The sequence below is a fragment of the Lithobates pipiens genome, unplaced genomic scaffold (assembly GCF_037356315.1).
Source record: "Lithobates pipiens isolate NorthernLeopardFrog02 unplaced genomic scaffold, aLitPip1_a1.2 Scaffold_13, whole genome shotgun sequence".
Lineage (NCBI taxonomy): Eukaryota > Metazoa > Chordata > Amphibia > Anura > Ranidae > Lithobates > Lithobates pipiens.
In genome coordinates, this window is record NW_027507718.1 from 339,017,264 (window position 1) to 339,043,803 (window position 26,540).

At 45.3% G+C, this 26,540-nt stretch overlaps 1 protein-coding gene across 2 annotated transcripts in view; it reads right to left on the bottom strand.

Annotated features, from left to right (window-relative positions):
- The window catches only part of SH3D19 (SH3 domain containing 19), a 142,931-nt gene that overhangs the window by 32,101 nt on the left and 84,290 nt on the right, over positions 1 to 26,540 (bottom strand). Inside the window, exons 4-8 of one of the 2 annotated variants that reach the window (XM_077477028.1) lie at positions 23,504 to 23,546; positions 18,071 to 18,206; positions 17,144 to 17,336; positions 1,130 to 2,128; positions 797 to 904 (exon numbers count right to left, since the gene is read on the bottom strand). In XM_077477028.1, the coding sequence (XP_077333154.1) occupies positions 797 to 904; positions 1,130 to 2,128; positions 17,144 to 17,336; positions 18,071 to 18,206; positions 23,504 to 23,546 (1,479 nt within the window). The remainder of the gene's footprint in view (positions 1 to 796; positions 905 to 1,129; positions 2,129 to 17,143; positions 17,337 to 18,070; positions 18,207 to 23,503; positions 23,547 to 26,540) is intronic. The other variant, XM_077477029.1, reaches the window with a different exon arrangement.

The following is a 26,540-nucleotide window of genomic DNA, read 5'->3' on the forward strand; positions in this document are numbered from 1 at the left end:
TGGCGGATATTAGTTATGAGGAAAGGTTGCGAGCACTGAACGTATTCTCTCTGGAGAAGAGACGATTGAGAAGGGATATAATTTCAATTTACAAATACTGTACTGGTGACGCCACAATACGGATAAAACGCTTTCCAAGACACGTGGCCACTCATTAAAATGAGAAGAAAGGCGGTTTAACCTTAAACTATGTAGAGGGTTCTTTACTGTAAGAGTGGCAAGGATGTGGAATTCCCTTCCACAGGTGGTGGTATCAGCGGGGAACAATGATAGTTTCAAAACACTATTAGATAAGCACCTGAACAACCACAACATACAGGGATATGCAACGTAATAATGACATATAATCACACACATAGGTTGGACTTGATGGACTTGTGTCTTTTTTCAACCTTGCCTACTATGTAACTATGGCATTATACGTTTCCCTCCACTTCCCAGGCCCCCCTGTGTGCCTCTCCCTCACCCCTGTAGTGCTGCCAGCTTCCCTTGCCAACAGCAGCTGCAAGGACACAATAGGATCCTTCAGGATAGAGAGCAGGGGAAAAGTCTGGTAAATATTTCACATTTCCCAGCCCCTTCCTTTCCTGAATGAACACAATAAGTGAGCCGTACTGATCACTTACTGTGTTAATTTATAACTGAAGCATGGTAAACTGTATTTGGGGGCCCTGTGCTTTTTAACAGCAGTCCTGGCTGGCTATGAGCTACAAAGTTATTTTTAGATGCTAATAAACAAGTTCCATAGTGACCTGTAAAAGAAATGCTTAAGCTATGGCATGATCATGCCGCTTACATTTGCCTAGTTTGCCGGAGATCCGGATGACTGTAGGCTTTCTTAATATAACAGGAGGACCTGGCTGCTCCTTCTCAGTCTCATCCTTGGAAAACAGCTGGAATGGATCTGACGAAATAAAATGCATTCTTTTGGAAATCAAATGTTGCAATGTTTAGCAATCCTCTGAGTTTGGCCAGAATTTAAGTGTTAAAAAAAAAAAAAAAAAAAAAAAAAAGGCCAACGGTAAAGGCACAGAAACATAACTGCTTTAATCTGCCTAGGCAAAAAAAAAAAAAAGTTAGAAACAGAGGAACGAAATAAAAAATAGCATACATGTGTATCAGTGCTTACCAGAATTTGCATTGGAATCATTATTAATTTCTGGACTTGGTAACACAGGAGGTAAAACTTCGTCATCAAAGCTGATCAGGTCTAATTCACCCATTGACTTGCTTTGTGTGACCTGTGCAGGTGCTCGGGTTCCAGGAGTTTCCACTGCATTAAATGCTTTGGCTTGAGTTGCTATAGAGAATTTTGGAGCAGGAATCAATGGTTTAACTCCTACCGGTACAGAGTTATCAGTCTGCAAGTTTTTCTTCGGTAGCATTGGCCTTGGGGCAGGAACTGGGATTATCCTGTCCGACTCTTTACTGTTAATTCCAGATACAGATGTTCCAAGGAGTACATCTGGGACGTCACCACTGCTGCTTTTTACAACACTTGACTTTGGTTTCTTTGGCAGCTCTGGTTTGGTTACACCACCAGAATCTGACAGACTGGTTGGAACAAGCCCTTCTCTTGGTGTGCATTTTGGTTTGTTGTCTTTCCCTGGTTCCCATTCACCAGATGTCCTATTAGAAAATGGTTTGGGAGCTACAGAAGGCTTACCAGGAACACCGCTTCTAGTGTTGATGGAGCGTGGAGCAATTTCTGGTCGTCGAGGATGTTCGGTATTTTCACCTTGAGACTCAAAGGCTTTGATTCGTGCCGTAATACTGTTTTGGCTTCTTTCATGGCTCATATTGTTCATTTCAAATAATTCCCCTAGGAAGTTATCATCAAATCCTGGACAAGACTGGCTGGATGGCAGCTCTCCCTCAGCAGTGGTCTGGAAGAACTCACCGTTTCCTTGAAAGATACTCAGACTATTGTTTCCTAAAGGTTTAAGATTTGGTTTTGTCCTTGGTCTTGGCACTGGATATCTGATGATATTTGGGACATTTGTGTCTTCGTGCCGGGTGCTGGTCCCAGCAGTGTTACTGATTGCTATCTGGTGACCACTGTCCTGAACATTGTTTTTCACAAATGGTACTGGCTGTCGGGGTCTCTCTGGCCTTTCTGTTCTTTGCACTAAAAATAGTAACAATATTCATTAAATTGTGCACATATGAACATCAAAATATGTTCAGTAAAAAAAATTGGCAAGCTCCTTTGACATTTTAAAGCAAAACAAGATAAAATATAAATAGCCCCAAATAAAGATCAAATAAAAATAACAGCTATTGCTGCAATATTCATCTATAGATTTCCCCTGCAATGGGTTTTCTGCCACTAGATGTCCTCAGCCTGATAGCCAGCATCATTCAACCCACATACACTTGAGTCCAGGTCTTGGCTGGACCTGCCCCACCCGCACGGTGGGGCAAAATGGGGCAAATGCCCCCCCCGGAATTGGCAAGGTGTGTGTGGTCTCACTGACGGCCGCGTCGCTATGGGGGTGTGCAGACCGCACCCGAGTGACGCAGTCAGATGTAGATATAGCAGGTGCTGTCGAGCCCCACCCTCCCTATGTGAAGAGATGTAAGCAGCGGCGCTGTGATAGGGTAGAGCTGCAGGCCTCTGCCAGGATGTTTCCCCCACTTGCCCTCCCTTTCTCATGTCAGCAGCACGGGAGAAGAGAAAGCTTCATGCCTGCTGTTCTTCCCTCTCCATTGGCCACAGCAGAGGGCCAATCAGAAGAAATTAGAGGAGCATCATGGTACACATAGTCCCAGAGATTGGTGGCTCAATTGTTCTCAGCAGGGAGCAGGCTACAGTCCCCAGCATGCACTCTGCTTGGGGGGGTAGAAAAACCATAAACAAGCTGAGGAGTGCTACACTGTAGCAGCACTTACAGGAGACATGGAAAAAGAAAGAGGACTGTGCTGGGGGAACTAATAGCCCAAGCACCACCAGAGAGCGAGAGAGCGAGAGAGCGAGACACACACACCCTGTACCCGCACCAGAGAGCCATGCTGTACCCATACCAGAAGAGAGAGGGAGCCACGCTGTCCTGCACCACCAGAGAGAGCGCCATGCTGTCCAGTTCCACCAGAGAGAGAGAGCACCATGCTGTCCAGCACCACCAGAGAGAGAGCAGGTCAGTGTCACTGGGCAGTGTGGGCACAATAGGAGACAGATTGCATTGTATGGCCATAATAGGACTGGAGTCACATGGACGCAATAGTGTCTTTATGCTATTGTACCCATATAGCTGCTATTGTGCCCATATAGATGCATAACAGCAGCTATATGGGCACAATAGCAAACATATGTTATTGTGCCCATAAAGCTGCTATTGTGACCATATAGATGCTGTTATGACTATATAGCTCGCCCTCCCATTCATGACATTGTCGAAAGGGGGCGGAGCATGGGTGACATTAAAATTATGCACCCCCCCCCCCCCATGTTCTGCAGATGGCCATGACTCCAGGCACTCATGTGCCAACAAGAGATATGGTAATAGGATGACAAAACAGAGTGACCGTTGGATGAGCTCATTAAACAACTGCTTCTGTTTCATGGTCCAGTCACTGGCTAGGTAGGGACAAGACCTGTGTTACCAAACAAAGAAAAATTTGGTATTTTTCCTTGCCAAACAGAGCTGTGTTGTGTGGCAAAAGTGTAAATCTCAGAACTGGAAGGACAGAAATATAAATGTCAAGTAAAACAATTCCTTTACATGTATTTCAGCTGTGTCTATATAACTTTTTTGGAGTTTAGCTTTAAGTAAATTTTCAGAAAAAAACAAAACAAAAAAACACAACAACATTCCCTCACCCTGTCCTAGAGCCTTTATCACCACTCACATCCCTCTCGATACTCTTGCTAAGTAACTGCCAGTTACACATTGAATGGCATGCTCCCCATCCCAATAACACAGAGCTGAGGCAACTTGATAATTAAGCTCCAACTGCAGTACTGCGAGGCGGCGGCAATGATTTGCGTGGCAGAGTGTATGTAAATATAGGCATTTTTTTTTTCAGATAGGTTTACAATAATGTAAGCAATAAATGCAAAGTGCGTAACGTTTTAAAACATTCATGTGTTCGTAATAATAGGATTTTTGTGCTCACTGTAAAATCCTTTTCTCTGAAGTTCACTGACAGCTCCAGTAATCTTGACCGTAGGGTTATTACGCCACCTTCAGGAGAGGACTAGGCAGAACATGTAATACATGTGAAAAACAACAGAACTTTACAGTTCCGACCAGGGGTGGTCCCTCTAGTAATAACCCCTCAGCCTGTTTCCTGCAGCTCAGTACGTCAACAAGCAGTATAACAAACCAATAGGAGGGGAGGGTGCTGTGTCAGTCAATGAACTTCAGAGAAAAGTATTTTACGGCGAGTACAAAAATCCTATTTTCACTTTCGTTCATTGACTGACACAGCTCCAGTAATCTTGACCATAGGGGTGTCCCAAAGCATTGTCATAACGAGGGGTGGGAACAGCAAAATAACTTCACCCACAACCAGAGGTGCTCCCTAACGGTGGAGGAACTAACCGCATCAGAACTTGCTGTCAACGTATGCATCAGAGTGCATTAACATTCAAAAAGGTAACTTTCTCTTAACAGAAGAAAGAGTGTAAAATTGCAACATTACACGGCTGCCTGCAAAACTTTGCGGCCAAAGCAAGCATCAGAAGATGCGCTTAAATCCACCTTGTAGAACTTTGTAAAGGTGTGAACGGGCGACCAAGTCACCGCCTTACACACTTAAGTGACTGACGCTTGATGTCGGAAAGCCCAAGAGGTCCCAATTGCCCTGGTGGAATGGGCCGTAACAGGAAAGGTGGGCACCTACCCCTTCAAGGTGTAAGCCTGGACCACAAACTGTCTCATCCACCTTGAAATGGTGGCTGACGAGACCGCCATCCCTTTTCTCCGGACAAGCCACCAAAACAAACAGGGAGCCTGACTTCTGGAAGGGAGTCGTGGCAGACAGATATACCCTTAGAACCCGGACCACGTCCAGGGAATGGAGGGCCACCTTAGGATGTGTTGGTTTAGGACACAGAGATGGTAACACAATGTCTTCATTGACGTGAAAGGCCGAAACCACCTTCGATAGAAAAGAAGGTTGCGGCCGCCACCACCTTATCCTTGTGGATAACAAGATAGGGCGACTTGCAAGCAGATGTGATGGCCACTAGGAAGACCACTTTCTGAGAGAGTCAACAAAGGAATTTCCCTGATGTTCTCAATCGGCGGTTTCTGAAGCTCCGATAACACCAGGTTCAGATCCCACGGGGGCAAGGGTGGACACACCAGAGGGACTACATGCAAGACTCCTTGTACAAAGGTGCTCACTAAAGAGAGATGCCAGGGGTCGTTGGAAAAAGACAGCCAAGGCTGATATCTGTCCCTTGATGGTGCTTAAAGCCAGTTTCTGGTCTACTCCTCGCTGTAGGAACAGCAGGATCCTGGAAATGGAATAGGTGCACAGACGCCACCCCATCTCCTCACACATGAAGATATAAGCCTTCCAAGTACGATGGTATATCTTCCTAGAAGAAGATTTCCGTGCCCTCAACATTTGAAATCACTGAGTCAGATAGGCCTCGGTTCCTTAGCACCTGGCTCTCAACAGCCATGCCGTTAAAACCAGCGCTGGTAAAGCAGGATGGAGAATCGGACCTTGAGACAGAAGGTCTTCTCGCATCGGTAGCCGCCAGGGAGCGTCTGCAACCAGGTGTACTAGGTCGGCGTACCAGGGACGCCGAGGCCAATCTGAGGCAATCAGTATCACTGGAATCCCCTTGGCCTCCACTCTGCGAAGCAGGCGTGGTAACAGTTTTAGCAGAGGAAAGGCGTAGATCAGTTGGTACTGAGCCCATGGAGCCACCAAACGAGTGTGACGCATCCGTCCAAGGATCTCTTGTCCTGGATATGAACCTCGGCACCTTCCGATTGAGTCGGGAGGCCAGGAGATCCATGTCTGGTGTGCCCCACCACAGGCACAGAAGCCTGAACACCTCTGGATGCAATGATCATTCTCCTGGATCCAGCATCCAGTGACTGAGATAGTCCGCTTGCCAGTTTTCTACTCCCGGGATTAAAATGGCCGACAGGGCCGGTACATGTTGCTCTGTTCAACGAAGGATGTGAGCGACCTCCCGTGCTGCAGCCGAGCTCAGTCTCAGTCTCATCGACCACATGGAGAGGCATAGCCTGATCGCTTGGAGCTTGAGCACATTGATCGGCAACTTGGATTCCTCCCCCGACCAGATGCCCTGGGTTGACTGTACTCCCAGTACTCCACCCCAGCTGGTCAGGCTGGCGTCCGTTGTGATCACTGTCCAATGTAGAGGTAGGCACGACTTCTCGGATCTCAGCCACCAGAGCAGGGAGTCCCTGACTGACTGGCTCACTCAAATCTGCTGATCCAGGAATAGCAGAGATTTGTCCCATTTTGTCAATATCTCCTTCTGCAAGACTCTGGTGTGAAATTGGGCGTATGGTAGCGCCTTGAAGGAGGCCACCATGAGACCCAGGAATCGCATGCATAAGTGCAGCGACGACCACCTTCGGTTCATCAACAGCTTCACCATAGCTCAGAGTCTGCAGTTTGTCTGAAGGGAGAAAAACTCTCGCTTCCACGGAGACCAGCAGTAAGCCTAGGTACTCCATGCGCTGAGTTGGTATAAGTACCGACTTTGAGGTTCAACAGCCACCCAAATTCCTGCAGGGTTTGCATGGTGATTGCCACATCCTTCTTTAATTCTGAGATGGAAGCTGCTCTCAGGAGGAGATCGTCTATGTAACCCGCGATTGCGATCCTGCGTTGTCGCAACAACGCCAAAATTGGAGCTAATACCTTGGTAAAGACTCAGGGTGCTGAAGCCAAGCCAAAAGGGGAGAGCCACAAACTGGTAGTGGGCTTCCCCTACTGCAAATTGCAGAAACCTCTGATGCCTGAGGCATATGGGTATGTGCAGGTATGTGTCCTGGATGTCCAAAGACACCAGGGAGTCCCCCTGATGCAGTGCAGCGACAACAGGGAGAACTGATTCCATTCTGAACCTCTGTACTTTTACAAAGCAATTGAGGGCTTTCAGGTCCAAGATTAGACGTACCCCTTTTTGGGGACTACAAACAGACTAGAGTATAACCCCTGAAAACTTTCCGGTTCTGGAACAGGCACTATCACCCTGCAGCTTAGCAGGTCCCTTACTGCCCCCAACAGGGCTTCCAGGCGAGCCGGGAGTAAGGGTATGCTGGAGGGGAAGAGAGAAACTATCTTGTAGCCCTGATTAAATCAGTTTGCAGACCTATTGGTTGGACAGCCGAGACGGGCTGCAAACTCCGGAAAGCGACCCCCACCCGAGTGACGGGCGGGGGCAAACCTTCACGCGGAAGCATTTTTTGGTCGCTGGCTTGTTAGGTTTGCGAGTCCAGGGACGCTGCTGTCCCTCAGTAGTCGCCCTGTCAGAGTGGGAGCGTTTAGCCGAAGTCCCAGGCGGATGGAAAAAATCTTTTGAGCGGAAAATGAGGGGCCTTGCTTGCGCTGTGGCTCCTTACTCTTCCTGGCCTGTGGGAGCAAGGTGCTCTTCCCACTTGTGACATTCTTAATAATGTCATCCAACGAGGCTCTAAATAGTGGCTCACCAAGGAAGGGTAGATCCGTCAAGGCTTTTTTGGATGCCTGGTCCACAGACCAGCATTTTAGCCAAATCAGGCACCACTGCTGACATTGAAGCCCTGGAGAGCAAGGGAAATGTAACCAGGACCGCAATAGTGATAAACTAAAAAAAGCCAATAATTCATGTGATAAAAATCTCAAATATACAGTAAATCATGCTATCCATAAAATAGCTACTATGCTGATAATCACCTCAATGCAATAAAGTGCTAATGTGCTCAACACTTCACAGTGATCCACAAATAATAGTCACACTTAAAATATCCCAAAAAAAAAAAATTCTATAATAAATAAATACACGTGCAGAAAAAAATTAAATAATCAATAAAAGGTGTTGATATATAAAATTTGCATATATCCCGATACACAGTGAAACAGTGTCACTCAAGTGAAAGTCCATGTAAATAGCAAATTAAATCCTCCAAATGACAGTGAGAGAAGCATCACACATCTGTGGCAAATGGTGTCCAACAATAATAGTGATATCCAAGTGTTCACAGAACCCGTGAGCGTACTAGGTAATTACCTTACAGCTGTAAGGTGAACAGCACAAACGTAAATTCCTGAAGAGAGAGGAGGAGGGGGGGGGGGGGGCTTCGGTATCACACTTCTCCTCCTGTCCAGACCACTTGATAGATAGATATTGGGGGTAACTTTAATGAGATACTCAAAAAACAAGAGCAGAGCCTGCCATAGTGTAGTAGTTCATATAGTAAAGCGATTTATTTCAAATACAGACTACTCACAGTTTTCTAAAACCACTGCACAATGTACAAGTATGAGCGGTCCGCTCGTGTGTAAACGTCACTTCCGGCGTCCGTCTTCTATCCTACGCGTTAGGTCACTGTCACGTGACTTCGACTGGGATCCAGGACCGCATCACGAACGTACTTAAGGCCGTGCACTAACTGGTCTGCTAGTACCACGCAGACAGGAGTAGCCTGCTGCTCCTCCAATTTACGGTGCAAAAGTTTTGCCCATTCAATAAGTGTCTGTGACACTAGTGCTGTGGCCAGTACTGGTTGTATTGCTGACCCCACAACTGTAAACAAGGAACAGGCCACTGCCTCGGCCTTCCTGTTGGTAGGGTCCTTAAATGCAGGAGTCCCCTCTACTGGAATCGTGGTTACTTTGTTTAACCTGGATACTAGGAGGTTAAGACCTGAGGAGTCGAGCATTTTTTTTTTTTTTTTAAAAAGGCTCTCCTCAAAGGGGTAGCGCACCGCCAATCTTTTAGGGACCGAGGAGGTCTGTTGCGGGCTTCCCTATTCCTCGTATATGAGCTTATCAAAATAAGTCAGATACGGAAACACCTTAGGTACACGGGCTGGCTTACGGGACCCAAAAGGGACCGCTACTTCAGCAGAGGATCCTGCTGTATCTTGAATTTTCAGGGCATCACGCACAGCTGTGATAAGTGCTCCAACTAGCGCTTTGTCTTGTGCGGACCCGGACGGGGAATAATCCTTACTGTCTGATCTGTCCTGGTCAGCGTCATCTGATCTATCAAAGCAGGGGCTGCCAGTCACGGCGGATGTCAGCTGACACCTCTGGGACTGTGACATCATCCGGTGATGTCCCCATATAAGTCGCTGCACACGCCCGGTCCCCGTCATCGTGAGCGGAGGGAGCAACGAGGCAACATCTGAAGAGAAGAAGAGAAGAACAGAAGACAGCGACAGAAGACCGGTCCACCGCCTTTAAAAGCGCTAAAAGGCGCGGTGGTCCGGCAGAAGAACCGAAGAGGGGGACAAGACTACTGAAGTCAGAAGAAGAGGGCGGCGGCGAGGAAGAAAGCCGGGCTCCTCCGCTAGCGAAAGAGCTAGAAGAAGATAGCGGAAGAGTCCGGCGAGAAGACCCCCCGAAGACGGAAGACCCCCGGAGCTGTGCAATAAACTATTTTAACCCTGAGTTGTGTTTTATTTTTACTTTATTTTACAGGTGAATGGGTAGGGGTACATTGTACCCCATACTCATTCACATAGGGTGGGGGGCCGGTATCTGGGGGCCCCTTATTAAAGGGGGCTCCTGGATTCCGATAAGCCCCCCGCCCGCAGACCCCGACAACCAACGGCCAGGGTTGTCGGGAAGAGGCCCTTGTCCTCATCAACATGGGGACAAGGTGCTTTGGGGTGGGGGGGGTCGTGCGGCCCCCCCTTCCCCAAGGCACCCCCCCATGTTGAGGGCACGCGGCCTGGTACGGCTCAGGAGGGGGGGCGCTCGCTTGTCCCCCCCCTTTCCTGGCCGGCCGGGTAGCGTGCTCGGACAAGGGTCTGATGTGGACCTGGGGGGGACCCCCACGCCGATTTTTTTCGGCGTTGGGGTTCCCCTTTAAGTCCATACCAGGTGGCGGGGCCAGCGACGCATCCTTCGCGGGCCCCGCCTACCTGGAGACGTGCTCAAAATGAGCGGACTTTCCTCCACGTGTGTGGGCGAGTCCGTTCATTTCAAAAGTACGGCGGATAATCCGGCGGACTTAGTACGCCGTGCCGTGTGTGGGCAAGTAGCCCGTTCGGAAAGTCTGGTGGACAGTCCGGCGGGAAGTCCGCCGGGTAGTCCGCTACGTGTGTACGCGGCATTAGCTACATAAACACACGCTTAAAGATTGCATTATGCAAAAGATGCACGGCAAGCCTTACTTTGATTTTGATGGTGCATGTTTATCCTTCTATCAAGATATTTCCAGGTGTACCCTCATGCAACACAGGGCACTCTGCCCCCTTCAGACTAGCTCAGTCAACCGTGGTTGCCTGCTAAATGCAGAAGCCGTAAAAGGGATCGGCAATGTCCTCCCTCTGGTTACTCACCAGGCCCGTCTACCTCCAGAGACTGATGGGGTGAGTTTTCCCGGCCCCCACGGTTGAATCTTTTGTCATGGGGTGACCCTGCTGTTTTGCCTATGACCCCCGTGGTGACCAAGTCTGGTCTCAATCTATTTTAATATTGTCGAGACAACCTCCGGTGGAATCTAGGGCTATCCATGGTGTATGCAGCCCTATCTTGATTCCCCTTTTTTTCCTGTCATTTATTGCTGATACTGTCTAGGTTTTTGTTTCCGAGTACCCAAACCTTGCCGCAACTGGCTTAGACTGCAGCCTGCAAGCACTTAATATTGCTATGGATTCCTCCCCCTCCTTCAACTATGGCATCTTGATAGATGCGGGGAAACGAGAATGAGCTTCCTCATTTTCCCCCTCATGTTGGCACACATCCCCACATAGGCCACCCTTTTTTGGGTATAAATCCCTATTGGGACTCTGGGTTATGGCTTGGGACCCTCGCCCTGAGCCTGGCATACAGATGTTTAGATTATTATGGGTTTTACCATATTGTTATTTTTTTTTCTGGTAACTTTACATGTTTCTTCTTTTTCTCCTTTTTCCCTTCTCTTTTCTTCTCCTTTTCTCCCTGGAGCAACCTTCTACATTCTCACCCACACCGAGCACATTGACGCATTTGCCACACTACCCGACCCCCAGATCTTCTATGGCTACTCTAAAGGTAATCTCCTACAATGTCCGGGGCCTCTGTTGCCCTGGCAAACGTAGAAAGTTGTGGTGGGAACTAAAAAGGTCTGGGGCACAGGTGAAATTCTTGCTTGTCCCTGAGCTGTCCACTCGAATCTACAATCAGTGGTCCCTTAGCATTTCCCCTGTAACCAAATCTAGGGGGTACAGCTGTTGCGATTCACAAATCCTGCTCCTTCCAGCCTGCCGGAAATAGTGCGGATCCCCTGGGAAGGTACGTTTTCTTGAAAGGCACAATTGCTGGGCAATTGTATACGTTTGCAATGATCTATGCCCCCAATACTAACCAACTTACTTTCATAGAGCAACTGGCAGATTTCAAGGAAGGTCTCCTGGTCCTTGGGGGCAACTTCAATATTATCCTTGACCCCTTACTTGACACGTCCCAGACACAACCCTCACACACTTCTGCTGTCCTCAAGAATTTTCGCAGGACCCTCCAGTCCCAACTTTTGATGGATATATGAAGGATGCTCCACCCCTCAGGTAGAGATTTTAGCTACTATTTCAAAGTACATGACGTTTATACTCGCATAGACCATATTTATGTGGACCGCCCCTACCCTCGAGCTCGTGCAGTTGGCGTCCAGTGGAAATTTGACCATCGCTGATCATGCTCTAGTCACGATTGTTTTCACCTTGCCATCAAGCACCTATAGGGCCTGGACATGGAGGTTGAATGAAAATCTGCTGGACGATACTACAGTGGTGGTGGGGGTAGCGGATGTTTTAACTCACGACTTCAAGGAAAATAGCAAGGTTGGCCTTAGTAAGGGCATTGTGTGGGAGAGCCATAAGGCCAGTGGTTAGGGGGAGTTGATCTCCTTGCTCTCCAAGCTCAAGAAAGCACGTTGAGCGGACTTTCAAAGTGTACTTCATGCCCTTCAAAAAGCAGAACTCCAACATAAACATAGCTGAGACCCTGAAGAAACTGACTGAATTGAGGGAGCTATTCTTGCATTTGTTACAGTTTAGATGCAGTATATGTCTCAAATATTATGAGCATGGCATTAAGTGCGGTCGTGTGCTCGCAAGGGCCCTCCGAAAAAAGCATGCTCAGGCATATATACAAAAGCTTCATTCCTCCTCTGGAGAAATTGTTGTACAGTCTTCTAAAATTGCCTCAGGGTTCCGAGATTATTACGCCAACTTATGTAACTTTGACTCTGGTCTGTCCCCCCATGCACAGGAGACCAGATTGATGGCCGTTCAGGAATATTTGGCCTCGGCAAATGTCCCTCCCCTGACCGAGGATCAATTTTCCACTTTGGAGCTGCCGATGAATCCCGCTGAGATTGAGAAAACAGTGAAGTCCATGCCTAATGGGAATAGCCCTGGCCCGATGGGTTCACCAAGCCATACTATAAGGTTTTTTCGCCCTTTTGGCGGCACCCATGTGTAGTTATTTTGGGGGCAATACTATTCCCACATGGCTCACATCTCAGTGCAAGAAACCCACTGTCTCCCAGAGTTATTTCCCTCCTTAATGTAGATATTAAAATTCTGGCAAAAAATGTAGCCAACAGGCTGAAGCATCTTATGCCCCTTATCATTCACCCTGACCAAACGGGTTTTATTACAGGCAAGGAAGCTAGGGATAACTCTTAGAGCGATCAGACTTATTCACTGAGCCCCTGACCACTACGATCCTCTGCCCTATATAAACTTATCGACGAATGCAGAAAAAACATTTGACTGTGTTGATTGGTCCTATCTGCAAGTGGTGCTCGAGGCCCAGGGGTTGGGACCGCATAAGTTGACATCAATTATGGCCCTATATTCCACTCTCAGTGCACAGGTTAAGGTGAATGGGGTTCTCTCCTCCCAATTCTCGATCAGGAATGGCACGAGACAGGGGTGCCCCCTTTCACCCCTCCTTTTTGCTTTGGTGCTAAAGCCATTACACACCATACGAGCGAGCACAGACATTAAGTATCTGAAGGTTGGTAATACTGAACATAAGCTGTCAGCATACGCTGAGGATGTGCTATTTCAACTTTCAGATCCCCTGATCTCCTTGCTCAACCCGATGAGAGAACTTAAACATTTTGGATCGCATTCCAACTTTAAAATTAAATTTCACAAGTCGGAGATCCTGCCTATCCAATTGACCTTTTACCTGGGCTAAGTCTTCCCTTAGATATTTGGGCATACAGCTTACGGACTGCTTTGATACTCTATATGCTACCAACTATCATTCATTACTCAATGCGGTTAAGAGGGACCTTTCACAATGGACAAAGACTGTTTTTACATTGCTGGGGCGGGTGAATAGCATAAAAATGAACGTTCTGCCTGGAGAAATGTATGGCAGGCAGGAATTTATCATATGCACCATGGCTGCCCTCGGGAACACAGGAGGCTGTCTGATACCACTTCCCCATTGATGGTCCACGCTTTTTCAGCTTGGGATTGCATCAAACCAATCCTGAATTTGACCCCCCCCCCCCCCCCCCGGGTCCCCATTGGCTCCACTGGGTGGGTTCCCCTGTGGTTTCCTCCTGGTGAACAATATTAAGGAATATTAAGCTATTGAGTTTTGACACCCTACAGGATAGACATAGAAGTTCCCAATTGGACTTTTGAAGATATAGACAACTCCATCACTTTTATGAGATACATGGCCACTCTATTAGGGAAATTTCATCCCTCACACTTTTGAATGCCATTTTGTAGATAAAGACCTGATACCTCATATGGTCTCCGAATTATACTAACTAATGGGTTCCACAATCCATGAATCTACTCATATACGAGTGTGGGAACGGGACTTGGGGCTTGAATTTACCGTGACTCAGTTGGCTCACCTATACCAGCTTACTCATTCATACTCTCGATTCTAAAACTCAGGAAACAATTTACAAGGTAATGTCACCTTGGTACCAGGTGCCGGCAGATATGGCGCGTATTTACCCCTCCATGCCTGAGGGGTAAATACAGGATGTTGGTGAGGTTCTGGGCACCAAGGTACACTTCTACACATATGGTGGGAATGCCCCTTAAATTAGGCCTTTTTTGGGAAGATATCAAGTCCCTAATAAAAGATATCCTAGGGCTAGATGTCCCTCTATCCCCGATTCACTTCCTCTTGCACATCCCTCCGATCCCAATCGGCCAATAGAAGAAAAGTGCACTGCCTCATTTACTGAATGCAGCAAGGTGATTGCTACCAATCTATTGGAAACAGTCACGAGTTCCTACCTGGGAGGAGGGGATTAGCAGGATGAATGACATCCGGGAAGCGGAAGACTGGATAGTGACTTGTAGGAGTTCTCGTGACTGTTTTGTTAGTGTCTGGACAGCCTGGATAGACTAAGTCTATGACCATGGCAGGTGTCCTCTAGTTTAGACATACCTTTGTTGCTCGCCCTTCCCAACTTCTACACTACTACTGGGCGGCGGTGTTGGATACCACTCGGTGGTGGTTTTCGCAGCCGAGGGACAACCCAGCGGTGACCCTGGAGGCTGCAATCCTGGGGTCCTACGCAGCTCTAAGTAATTTGATTTTCCGAGGTGTCAGAGCGCATCCCAACATTACTACCCTGATGCGCACAACTGTCAGGGTTTGGGGCCGGGCTTGGGCGATATATCAGACCCCAGGTGTGGTCTCCCCCCATATGCCTTTGTGGGGTAACCCTAATCTGTCCCATTTTCGTAGTATACCGGACCCGCAGGTATGGGCTAAGAAAGGGATAGTGGCTTTGAAACATGTAGTGACAGGGGCAGGCTGAGTACATTCCCGGAACTTAAAGCTAAATACGATCTGCCGAACTGGATGTTTTTCCGGTTCCTACAGGTGAGGCATGCCTTTCAACACCAGTTCCCGGGTGGGGTGGTTCTTGGGAAGTACCCGGTTGAGACGTTGCTAACCACTAAGCTCCTACTGGCTCCCCTCTCCACAATTTACTTCCACCTGACAGCCTCTAAGTCACCCAAACGGCCCCAGCTATACACTAAATGGAAAAGGGACATGCCGTCTCTGGGGGTGGAAGATTGGGAATCCTGTGTCTCCTCTTATGTCTCGACTTTGATCTCGGCTAGGATCCGTTTTATACAGCTGAAATTCTTGCACTGGGCTTATTATACACCGCAGAGATTGGCGGCTATTTACAAGGATAGGTCCCCCAACTGTGCTAGAAGTGGAAGTGAGGAGGCCACCTTTATGCACATGGTATGGTCCTGCCCAGCGCTACAAGAGTTCTGGGAACAGGTTCTGGCTGATATTAATCAGATGGCTGAAAGCTCCCTCCAGTTAAAGCCAGAACTTATGCTTTTGAATGTGGTAGATGACCGTACTGTGGGGAAATATAGGAAACTGTTTGTGGCCTTTGCTACATACTATGCTCGAAGGGAGGTGTTGTTGAAATGGAGATCCGAGCTCCCGCCCACCATCATCGCTTGGAGAAATACCTTAAATATTGTTTTACCACTGTATAAGATTACATTTATCAATAGAAACTGTCCGCAAAAATTTGACAAGATCTGGTCCTCATGGATAGACTTGTGGGGTTCCCTGTCGTTGGAGGTGACTCCCCCTTACCCAGATGGGGATTTATGATCCAATGACGGGAAGCGAGAGACGTGCATTTGGTGTTTGATACTTATCCTTCAGGTGTCCCCTTTCCCTGTCCCCTCCCACCCCCCCCTCCCCGTCAGGCCTTTGGCCCATCCTTGCCCCTCTCCTGCCTCCCCCTCCGTTCCTTCCCTGGTATTACCTCCCTTTACCTCTTGGACCCTGTACTGTTTCCCATTTACTACTGGTATCCCTTCCAGGTATGCTTTGGTTGGCTCCTTTCCCCTCTTTCTCTTTCCTTTATCCTTTGGAATAATGTATACACTTCCTGTTATGTGGATTTTGGTTTATGCACTACACAATTTGCAATAGCTGGACACGCAGCCCCAGTGCCTTATCGCTGGAGGGAGGCCTCCTCACTTGAGGGTGGCACCGTTTCTACCCTTTGAATTTGCCTCAGGTACCCCTGGCTTGTGTGGCTTGCCCGAGGTTAGTCAGAGGCTATTTTGGCCCCCCTCCCCTGATGCCTACCACCAACTAGGTGACCCTGTATTCAACTTAGAATTATTGACAGCATTCACTGGGTTAGTGCTAGCAGCTAGGCTATCATGTAGAGGCTGTTTTGTAAACCTTAGGGGGAGTCCTAAGACTATGTTCTCTACTACTTAGCAAAAGGTTCACCATGGTCTTTTTTCCTTTCCTTGTTTAGTTTGATTGTCTGTACCAGCGGCGAGGTACATCAATTCCGTGGTTTGTTTTGTGCCCTCCTCCCCCCCCCCCCCCATCGCCTTCTGGGACCTGTGTGTCCCCCAGAAGACTGGACCTTTCAGAAATCGTCGCGCATGCGCAGTAGAACACAGGCTGTGAAGCCTCAAGGCTTCACTTCCTTTTTCCCTTAGTAAGGATGCTGGCGCCTGCACCCAGAGCCAATGGACGAGTTGGCTTCGGTTGTCCACATCGCAGGTTTCCTGGACAGGTAAGCGCCATTATATTAAAAGTCAGCAGCTACAGTATTTTAACTTTTTTTCACCCAGGCTGGAACTCCGCTTTAAGCTTTGACAATAAAACCTGGACGTTGATCAGTTTCTATGCACAGCTGCACCAGATTTTGCACTCTCCAATTTTAGTAACTCAACCCATGTATGTTTCAACCACACCCTGGTGTTAATTTCAGGGGGACAAACCCGTTTTTGTGATTAGTGACCTTTTAATAAAGATATCTAAAAAGTGTTAGAAAAATACTTCTTAAAAAAAAGGGTTTCTAACTGTACATGTGTGCACCACATGTAATTTGAAGAGATTTTTCACACAGCTTTAAGGGAAAGTTAGAGCACCCCCTTTCATTAACATTATAGATTATGTGCTGTGCAATTTAAACATTTCTTAGCTTTTTAATGTACAACCAGAATTTTAAACCTACCTGTGATTGTGGCTTGATCACAGAGAACAGGCTGATGAATTACATTATTGCCAGGCCCAGGGCGATCATCCTCCAAAGGAAAATCTGTCTGTGTAGCACACGTTGATGTCCGCCTGGGCTCAACATTAGCACTGGGTGTGGTAACTTGGACTTGGTTGATTTCTTTTATGACCTGCTCATAGGATGGAGGCTGCTTCACAAATAAAGAAAACAATTGTTACATTGCAGGCAAATGAAAGCACAGCTTCATAGGGCTCCTCTGTCCTGATGCAAACAACTAGAGTAACATCATACCTAATATTTTTCAATACTGAATATATCCAAACCTAAACTACATGTACACATTTAGTCTTCTTTCACATGAGTGGCAGTAAAAAACAGGCAATTGAGCTGAATTTTTACCACCCACCAAAGGATTTGCATCACAGCAAATTTAAAACGTATGTCAAGTTGACAGGTGGCACCCTACCTGGCAAATGCAGCCATTGAAGTCAACAGGAACATGCCAAAACTGCAAACCAAAACACTTGGTTCGTGGTTGCAGCACATTAGTCCTATTGTAAATTGGCCTTCAAAAAAAAAAAAAAAAAATCAGAAGGAAGGATAGCCCCCTGAATGCCTGACAGCAGCCATTTAGCCGCATTGTGAAAAGCGATCCACTGCAGAATGCAGAGAATGGGCGAGTGTGAACTTTGCCTAATACACAATACACATTACTACCAAAGACTACCAGTTGGAATGTGCATTGTAAAACACTAGCCTACTTCATAGTTAATGTCAACAATATTACAATTTCATTTTTTTTTAAACACCTTACATGCTCATTCATGTTCTACATCATTATATATCGTTAATAAATCAAATGTAAAATAAAAAAATAAATTAAAAAAAATCTGAAAGAGAAAAAATATATTAACTGGTACGGACCTCTGGATGATGGGAATCACTGGGTCTCCACTGAGGTGGGGGTGGAGGAGGAAACCCTAGGCCCCCTGCTGGACCACCATGAAACCAGGATCCAGGACCAATTGGCTCAGCAGCAACAATGGTGATCTCAGGACGTCTGCAATAACAGCAACTGAAGTAAAACTCTGCATAATAATTCTATTTATTATAATACTTAAAATACATTCCTCTAGCTCACATTGGTTGCGAGTTATTGCCATAGTTCCAAAAAACCCAATTATTTTTCTGACCAGCTGGCAGATATATTAATAAAACCTTTTAGATCTACAATTAAAAGTTTGCTTTATTAGTTCAGACCACTGACAAGTAATTTTGCTCATCCCGATAAGTTTTGTTTGTCAAAGTTTAATTAAACAAGCTGAGCTTAGAAGCCAATTGGCTACCATGCACAGCTGCACCAGATTTTTCACTCTGCAGTTTTAGCAAGTCAACCCCTTCGCTTCTTGTCTAGTCTAGAGCACAATGTGAATGTCACTTAACACATTAAATACAGAAAGCTAGCTTTGTATAGGAAAATCTTAAAAGGACAAGACCTTTAACATGGATCTTCAGCAACAAAATTTAAATGGCAATATTTTCCCTAAATATAAATATGTAGCTCGCACATGCGCAGTGGGAAGCTGGGTGTGAAGCCTTTTCTCAACACCACCTTGTCCCTGTGCAAAACCACAAAAGGGTTCTTTGCAAGATGAGGCTGTCAATTTGCATATTTACAATACTTTGCTGAGGTGTTGGCTACATGGAACACCTCCTTTTGAGAATAAAGAGGAATGTCTCTAATGGGTTTAAATGGTGGTTTCTAAGGTGCAGAGAGAGAACCAGATTCGAATTCCATGAACCACTGGGGAAGAGGGGTGAGCTACATGCAAACCCCCTGTACAAAAGACTTAATTAAAGCGTGAGAAGCCAACGGTCCCTGAAATAGATTTAAAAGCGCAGATGTCTGCCCCTTCTTTGTACCTGGAGCCAGCTACCGAAAGGAGAGGCTTCATTCCATGGAGAAGCTTCCAGGGTGACCTATAGACTCATACCATTTTAGTAAGCCTTCCACGTCTAATGATAGACCTTGTGGGAAGTAGACTTCCTAGCCTTAAGTATCAAAGGAATCATAAGCTCAGAGATGCCCCTGTCCCTTAGCACCAGGTACAGCAGGACTTAAGCTATCAGTTTAAGTTTATTTAAGAACTTAAACACACTATCCGTTTTTTTCATTCAAACCAGCTCCCTGTACTAACTATGCGATATTAGGACAGCAATCTCCCCGCTGAGCTATTGTGTTCCGACAAGGGGACTAAACCCCCCCCCCCACATTAAGAATTACTGTTTCCCTCAAAGGTCGAGAAAAAAACTAAATTTATTTGACAGAAAATGTCTAACATTCATACTGATTACAATGACAGATACAGTGAGGAAAATTATTTGACCACCCTGCAGATTTTGTAAGTTTGCCCACTTACAAAGAAATGAAGGGTTTATAATTGTTATCATAGGTGTATTTTAAATGATAGAGACAGAATAGCAACCAAAAATCCAGAAAAAAAAAAAAACATGCAATACAAATATTATAAATGGAGTTGCAGTTTAGTGAGTAAAATAAGTATTTGATCCCCAAGCAAAACATGACTTGCTACTTGGTGGAGAAACCCTTGTTGGCAGATTTGCACTCATCTCAGGAGGGATTTTGGGCCACTCTTCTTTACAAATCTTCTCTAATTCCTGGAGGTTTCTTGGCTGTCACTTGGTAACTCGAAGTTTCAACTCCCTCCATAAATTTTCTATAGGATTAAAAATGAGAAAAACAGCCTGAGCTTTTTAGGCTGAGCTTCTCCTATGGGTCACAGGAGTGCAATTAGTTTAGCACTCCTGTGACCTGGTTTCAGCGGAGAGCAGTCTGAAGTCCGCTCTCCGCTGACGTCACTGCCATCAGCCAAGGCAGCGCGCCATCCTGACTTCCATGTCTGGATCCACCAGCTGCCTTGATTGATGGCAGTCTCAGCCTCTCAGCAAGCCGCTGAAACAGCCTTTCCCCGCCCCTCCACAGCTCAGCACTCCAATTAGCATGGAGAAGCAGAGAGGAGAGACGCTGACTGACAGCAGCTTTCCTCTCAGGGATCTGTGAGAACCGAGCCATCGGTGATGTTCAGGCAGCTTTCCTCTCGGGGATCTGTGAAAACCGAGCTATCTGCGATATTCGGTGGCTCGGTTCTCAGTGCAGAGACAGTGGGGGACAGCTGCAGCATCGGTCCGATGCTTCATCCACCGAGGTAAGTATGAATTAAAAAAAAAAAGAAACACATACTTCTCTTAAGGTCTGTAGACTGGCTAGGTCAAACAATGACCTTAATGTGCTTCTTCTTGAGCCACTCCTTTGTTGCCTTGGTGGTATGTTTAGGGTCATTGCCATGCTGGAAGACCCATCTTCAGTGTTTTGGCTGAGGGAAGAAGGTTCTCATCCAAGATTTTTTTTTCTTTTTTTTTTATCAAACAAAAAAGTGTTTCTTGAGCACAAAGAGTATAGTAGGCATATGTAAGCAGTCTATTGCAAGATACATATCAACATCACATTATAAAGAACAGTCTACATACCCAGGAGCCATCCACCCGACCTCCGTTCTATCCAAATAAATATTCATTTTTTGTTATCCCCTCGATTAATATAAGAGACCGGTACAATAACAGGTACTAAAACAAATCGGTCATGAACCAAATCTAAAGGGGCTAATCCGGGAACATCCAGCCATGAGGCCCATAGCTTGCCAAACTTGCCTCTTTTACCTCTGTGCTGGTATATACATATTTCTAATCAAATAGTATCACCCATTTGAGTAATCCACTCCTGCAATGTTGGGGGTTCTGTGGATTTCCAATGCCTCAGGATTACTTTCCTTGCCACAGCTTGCCTTGGCGTGTATTCCAATGGGAGTGCATCATGTATACCTAATATACAGTGTTTTGGATCAACCGGAATCTTAGCCTGGAAAACTCTGTTAATAGTGGTCAGGACCTAAGTCAAATATATATGGAGCTTCGGACATCTCCAGAGGAGAAGTATCAAATCTCCATGATCTCTACTACATCTAGTACATTCAGCACCCGATCTTACTCCCATACAAGCTAATCTAGCTGGTGTATAGTGAACCCTTAAAAGGATATATGGTTGTGACACGCACTGAGCTACATTCAGTGAAGACTGGGGGGACAGCCTGTAGGGCTTCCCACTGCTCCTCTTCAACTCATCCAAGATTTTAAAATACATGGCCCTGTCCATTGGCCCCTCAATCTGGCAAGGTTGGCCTGTATCTTCAGCAGAAAACAGACCCAAACCATGTTTTCACCTCTGTGCTTGACTGTAGAGATGGTGGTCTTCGGGTCATAGTCAGAATTTTTCTTACTCCAACCACAGCTAGTCAAGCTAATGTCAAAAAGCTCAATTTTGGTCTCATCTGACCATAGTACTTTCTCCAAATCTTTTGCTGAATCATTTCGATCTTTAATGGCAAACTTCAGACGGGCTTGTACATGTGCCTTCTTGAGGAGGGGGACCTTGCGGGTGCTGCAGGATTTCAATCCATTGAGGAGTATTGTTTTACCAATGGTTTGTTTGGTGACTTTGGTCCCAACTGCCTTGAGATTATTCACAAGCTATTCCCGTGTAGTTCTGGGCTGAGCCCTCACTTTTTTCATGATCATCCTTACCCCAGGAGGCAAAATCTTGCAAGGAGCTCCAGACCGAGGGTGATTGATAGTTATTTTGTATTTCTTCCATTTGCGAATAATCGCTCCAACAGTTGTCTCCTTCTAATCAAGCTTCTTGGTGATGGTCTTGTAAATTCCAGCCTTGTGCGGGTCTACACTCTTGTTCCTGATGTTTTGACAGCTCTTTGGTCTTGCCCATGATGGTAAGGTTTGCATTAAAGAAAGATTCTGTGGACAGGTGTCTTTTATACACATAAAGAGTTGTCATTAGGAGGTCTTTCTTAAAATTGACAGGACTAATCTGTGTACCACATGAGCACATACTCCCAGTCCGAGAGACAAAATTATTGTTGGTTGATAGGAGAGCAAATACTTAATTTTACTCAATGAACTGCAACTCAATTTATAACATTTATATCCATGTGTATTTTCTGGATTGTGGGTTGATATTAAATCTCTATCATTTAAAATACACCTATAACAACAATTATAGACCCTTTATTTCTTTGTAAGTGGGCAAACTTACAAAATCTGCAGGGGATCAAATATTTTCACCACTGTAAACATATAATACAATATTTTCAGTATGATCCGAGTCAGCCATGTAGAATTGTTCTATGGCCATTTTGTTAGATAGACTTATCTACTGGGTAGGACTAACCCACCTTCAGAACTGCCTGAAATGTTCACTGAATGGCTTCAACAAGGTGCTGCATATGTTCTTCAATTCTGTGATGCAGAGTTGAATTTCCTATGCTTAATTGACAGAAGTACAATCTGCCACAATTTTTTGATTCTATAGGTCATCCTCTTTAATGTGTGACAATATGAATGCTAACAGATGCCCTTTCTGCACACCACTGTACAGAGGGGGTTATTTCAGTATTTGTGGGTTTCCTACCAGCTTGAACAAATCTGACCATTCTCCCCAGACCTCATTATTAAGATGTTTTTCCCCCACAAATCCCTGTAGCTCACTGGATGTTTTTCACATCATTCTCTGTAAATTCTAGAGAATATGTGACATCCTAGGTGGTGAACTATTGCCCTGTACACACGGTTGGACAATCCGACGACAAATTCCGTCTGAATTTTTCAGACGGATTTTGGCCCAAACTTGTCTTGCATACACACGGTCGCACAAAGTTGTCGGAAAATCCGCTCGTTCAGAACGAGGCGACGTTCAAAATGTATGACAGAGGCCAGTAGCCAATAGCTTTCGTCTTGATATTTATTCTGAGCATGCGGAATTGTCTACACATGATCAGAATTTAAACGATCGTATTTTGTTGTCGGAAAATTTTAGATCCAGATCTCAAACTTTGTGTGCCGGAAATTTCCGACGGAAAAAGTCCAATGGAGTCCACATACGATGGAATTTCCGAAAACACAGTCCGATCGCACAATTTCAGTCGGAAAATCCGACCGTGTGTACATGGCATAAGTCTGTGATGCTGCAATTTCCACGTCTCGCAGAAGTAATGATCATTTCATCGTTAAAGTCACTTAGATCGCACATGCTCTACATTTTTATATTTGGCCAAACAACAAGAGAAACTCTTGACCATGTCTGCAGGCTTTATTTAATGAATTGCACCCACATGATTCAATGTTTAACATTTTGTTTATGAGCAGTTGTATCTTATAATTTGACCAGAGTGTAAATATAAGACAAAAGGACATGATTGACAGTATTACCTTCTATCTCTTTGCTGTTCACTCTGTGCAGTAGTTCTGGAAGCTGTAAAATAAACAAATAAAATGTAAAATATTACTTGCATACAGATTTTCTTATTGAAATATACTTTGAAAATAAATAAATCAAATCTGGTATATCTGTAAAATATCTTATACACAGGAAATAAATACATAATAACAACAACAAAAATAATAAAGCTTAAGAGGTATAAAAAATAATAATAATAATAATCATAAACTTAAGCCTGGTACACACAGTTGTTTTTTTTAAACCCAGTGTAGGCAGCTCTCCTGCTGTGCACGGCCTCAGTGAACTCATGCAAGTATTGCAGTTACCAAAGCATACAGACGCTGATGCAACATTTCCATAACAAGTGAAACCACATGGGAATTCAAGCTTCCTCCCATGCAGTGTATGTATATAACATTTTCAGGGGCCGTGCAGAAAGAGGGTGTAGTCAAAGATTTTGTCATTGGAAAATGAGTGCACTCTGTTAGATGATCCTAACAAACTACAGACATGAGGCTAAAGCCATGACTAGACTTTAAGAGTGCTTAGTCATTGCATCTTGATAAAAACTTCCCTGTTAATGTACTCAAACAGAAGCTTCTTTGGTATTCCAGACATGTTCCAGGTAAGTGTATTAGCCCCTGAAGAAGTAAAAGATAAATGCACTTATCCTTTTGTACCCTCCCTCAGGGTTTACTTCCTCTTTAATAAAGGAACTCTGACCCTCTGAAAAAAGTGAAACAAAGATGTGCCTGCAAAAGGACAGTCTCACCTCCCACTCTGCTGAACTTGAGCTTCTGCTGCTGGAGAGATCTTCTCCCCAAATGCCTGTACCCCCTCTGTGCTCTGTGGTTTCATCCGCATACCCTATGTCACCATGGGAAAGAGTAATGACATAGGGGGCTTGTGGAAGGAACCACAATGCACAGCAGGAAACTACGCATCCAACATACCTGGAGGTATGTTGGATGCTGAAAATTGTAAGGCAGTGGTAGAGAGCATGGGCAGGGGGACAGGTATTAAACTGTGTTAAACAGGTGCTTAATCTTTTGCAGAAGTGGGTCAATTTAAAGAGATACTAAACTCCATAGGCTATGCCTCCAAAAAAATAAATCAAAGGACTTTCCTGTTGTCTCTATGTAATTACATGCCTTGTTCTGTGTGTGTGAAAGTGGCCAACTTTTTGTTTTTTTCTTTCTCATGTTGAGCCTCCAGCAAGGAGAACAGTGAGCAGCTCAGCAGTGATCTCCCCAAATCTCACTAAAGCTGACCATACATGAATTGAATATCAATCCATGTGAGGGCACCTTGGTTGAATACTGCCAATTGCAGAATTGGAAGGAATTCTAGGCAAAAGATACAAGGAAAAAGATTTCTCAGGATATTGCTTAGGCAAAATTAACACTTTTAGATGTTCCTTTATAATAATTCATGTTTTAAGCTCAAATCCTAGCTCCAAACTGTCCCAATTTTGGAAACAAATCTCTCCCTTTTTCTACCTCATCGGTCCCTCTTTTTGGTCTGATGTACTGATCCCTATAACAAAATGCACTATATAACTACCAAAAGTGTTTTTACTACACTGAACGTTTTACCAAATCTCTAAACTGTTGCATCTGTTATTTTGGAAAGGCATTAAAAATTAATAGAAATGATTGTAGAATGCAAATGTGTTTTTTCCTTCACGATCTGCATAAATGGGAGAGTAGCAGAGATGTGTCGATATACTTTGTGCTAAAAGATGTCGCTCTTTCTCAGAATGTTGAGGGCTAAAATGTTCAAGTCTACCCAAACACATATCTAAAAAGGAAACTCTAACTGAACATAAATGTTTTAGCTTTGAACAGAGTGAGGAAGTTTTAGAACCTCAAAAAAGGATAAATAAGGCTGGGTTCACACTATTACGAATTGGATGCGGGTTTCTCCGCCTCCAATTTGCCTGTCAGGAGCCTGTGAACGTCTCTCAATGGAGCCGGTTCACACAGCTCCAGAACAGCTGCGCTGCGGAGCGAAAAGCACTGGAGTCCTGTGCGTCTTCTGGTCCGTTTAAGGTCCGAATTCAGCCTAAAATTCGGTCCTAAACAGGGACGCATCGGTGAGCTGCTCCGCATAGAGATGTGAACCCAGCTTCAAGCAAAAAATGCCCTTAAAGTGGAATTCCATTAAAATTCTAAGGCTAAATCGACTCCCACCTCCGTTGTAAGACTATTCTATCTACCCTGTAAAAGAAAAGATGTCTATACTTGCCTATTCTGAAGTCGGTCCAATCACATGACCGGGTCCCAGCACCAGCCTCAGTGGGGAGGAGAAGCAGTGACAACAGCTGCAGAGCCTAGGCAATGCCATCACCCATAGGCTTACTTTGCTGCAGCGGTTATTGGCTGTCCCCCTCTACACTGAATCTTGCGCAAGGAGCTTGACATTTGAACGGACCGAAGCGGTGTCAGAATAAGCCAGTATACACTTTTCTTTTACAGCGTAGATAGAATAGTCTTAGACTGGGTTGGAAAAAGATTTAGCCTTAGACCCCTTTCACACTGAGCCTCCACTGGCGTTAGCAGTACAGCGGCACTATTTTTAGCATGGCTTTACCGTCATTTTAGCATTGCTATTCGGCCAATAGTGGGGCGGGCTTTCACACTGGAGTGAATGGAGCAGCTGTTTTAGGGCATTTTGCAGACACTATTTTTAACGCTATAGAGCCTGCAAAACGCTCCAGTGTGAAAGGGGTCTAAGTTAGAATTTGACTGGAATTACAATTTAAAGGGTTAAGAATAGAAGTCCTTATATGTCCAATTAATAAATGAATACCACTTCTCCATGGCTGCAGCAACTCGCTGAAGCAGGATCTTGGGTAAATCCCTCTAGTACACATATATAACAAAGAAAAGGAGAGGGAGGGTGCCACCCTCTAAGTGTATATTTATTGAGATAATGATTAAAAAAAACACATGAAATGCATTAATTGTGGTAAAAATGCCAATCTGCATATCAAACAGCCTGGGTGTAGCAGGTCTTCCAGAGATA